The sequence below is a fragment of the Mandrillus leucophaeus genome, unplaced genomic scaffold, assembly GCF_000951045.1.
Source record: "Mandrillus leucophaeus isolate KB7577 unplaced genomic scaffold, Mleu.le_1.0 Scaffold200, whole genome shotgun sequence".
Taxonomy (NCBI): domain Eukaryota; kingdom Metazoa; phylum Chordata; class Mammalia; order Primates; family Cercopithecidae; genus Mandrillus; species Mandrillus leucophaeus.
The window spans coordinates 39,157-40,658 of NW_012102033.1; the positions used below are offsets into that span (position 1 = coordinate 39,157).

General features: G+C 55.9%; 2 protein-coding genes across 2 annotated transcripts in view; both read right to left on the reverse strand.

The window, feature by feature from the left end:
* RPS11 (ribosomal protein S11) overlaps nucleotides 1-916 on the reverse strand; it is a 17,918-nt gene extending 17,002 nt beyond the window's left edge. Inside the window, exons 1-2 of the mRNA XM_011979279.1 lie at nucleotides 855-916; nucleotides 4-133 (exon numbers count right to left, since the gene is read on the reverse strand). Of these exons, the coding sequence (XP_011834669.1) occupies nucleotides 4-133; nucleotides 855-869 (145 nt within the window). The 5' untranslated portion in view covers nucleotides 870-916. The remainder of the gene's footprint in view (nucleotides 1-3; nucleotides 134-854) is intronic.
* The window catches only part of RPL13A (ribosomal protein L13a), a 4,389-nt gene that overhangs the window by 2,757 nt on the left and 130 nt on the right, over nucleotides 1-1,502 (reverse strand). The window lies entirely within an intron of this gene.

Here is a 1,502-nt window from a genome sequence, read left to right on the forward strand (position 1 = left end):
CCTCTTTGGGTGTCTTGAAGCCCAGACCGATGTTCTTGTAGTACCGCGGGAGCTTCTCCTTGCCAGTTTCTCCCAGCAGGACCCTCTTCTTGTTTTGAAAGATGGTCGGCTGCTTTTGGTAGGCACGCTCAGTCTACAGGTATGAGAAAACTGATGAGCTGCTAAGTTTGCAGCCGGCAGCAACCAGCCCTAGAGACCTTCCCAGAACCTCCCAGACCCCATTCTCTACATTTACTCGCAAAGCGCTGGCCTCCAAGGCCTGGTGCCCCAGAATCACCCTCTAAGACACGACCACCCCGACCTTACCTGTAATTCATACTCAGATCTAAGCCCGAGGTTATTTCAATTTATATACTCCAGAAGGCCTCCCAGGGCTTGCAAAATTCATCCTCTAAATCAGGACCACCCCTCTCACACCCTGGACATCTTTCAGCGAGGATCACTCTCCAAGACCCAAGCTCGCCCACCCAGGATTCACTCCTTATGTAGTACATAAAAACTCAAAATTAAATACCAAACGGCAGGCTCCTTGGATTCGCCCTTAGGAGTCCTTTTCCATAGAATTAACCCTTAGGACCGGAAAACTCCAAGAAAACCTTCTTAAACTTGGTTTTTAAGAAGGTAAGTCCTAAAACGCTTGAGCCTCCATTAACGCCCGAAGCCCCCAGGAATTAGGAAGCACTCGTCTAGAAAAAGGCAAAAGCATGCGCCCTCCGCCCCAGCTAATCTCTAGAAAATAATCACGGACGCCCGGAATTAACCCCCGAACTTGGGCGCCCGGCTCTGCCCTCCCGGATACGCCCCTGAAGGCCAGGGCGGACCCTGCAGCCTGACACCAAGCCCCGAGCCCACACCTGAATGTCCGCCATCTTCCCGGCCGGCCTGAAAAAAGAAAGCGGCAGTGGCGTCCGGGTTTCCTTATCGACTACGCAGGGGCTGGAGAGGAACTTACGTAAGGAGCGGCGTACACGGCCTTGGGCGGGGCCTCGAGCACGACTCTGATTGACAGGCTGCACTTCAACCAGCAGGCGGTTCGGGGACCGTGAAGGACTGACGGGCGGGAAGTGGTGGATACTGTCTCGCGAGAGTCTTAGGCCCCACGGCGGCGGGCGCGATTATTCAGGCTGGTAAGATGTGAGCAGCCTTCAGCCCGCCCGTATTATCGCGAGAGTCGTACGAAGTCCGTCCTGTTTCTGCGCGGCGTAGGCTCCCGTGGGATTTGGATGCCGCGTGGCTGTGTTCGTTCGGCCTTCAAACTAGATGAGGCGGCGGCCGTCTGTTTGAAGGGCAGGCCGCCGGAGAGTGCTAGGAGCATGTGTGGCGGTGTCGCCATCTTTGTTAGGGGCAGGAGCTGCCCACGAGCTTTCAGAAGTGCAGTGAAAGTTACTCTCGCCGAGTGCAGTGGCCGCGCCTGTAATCCCAACACTTTGGGAGGTCGAGGCAGGAGGATCGCTTGAGCCGGGGAGGGCATGGCTGCAGTGAGCTATGATTGCGCCACTGCA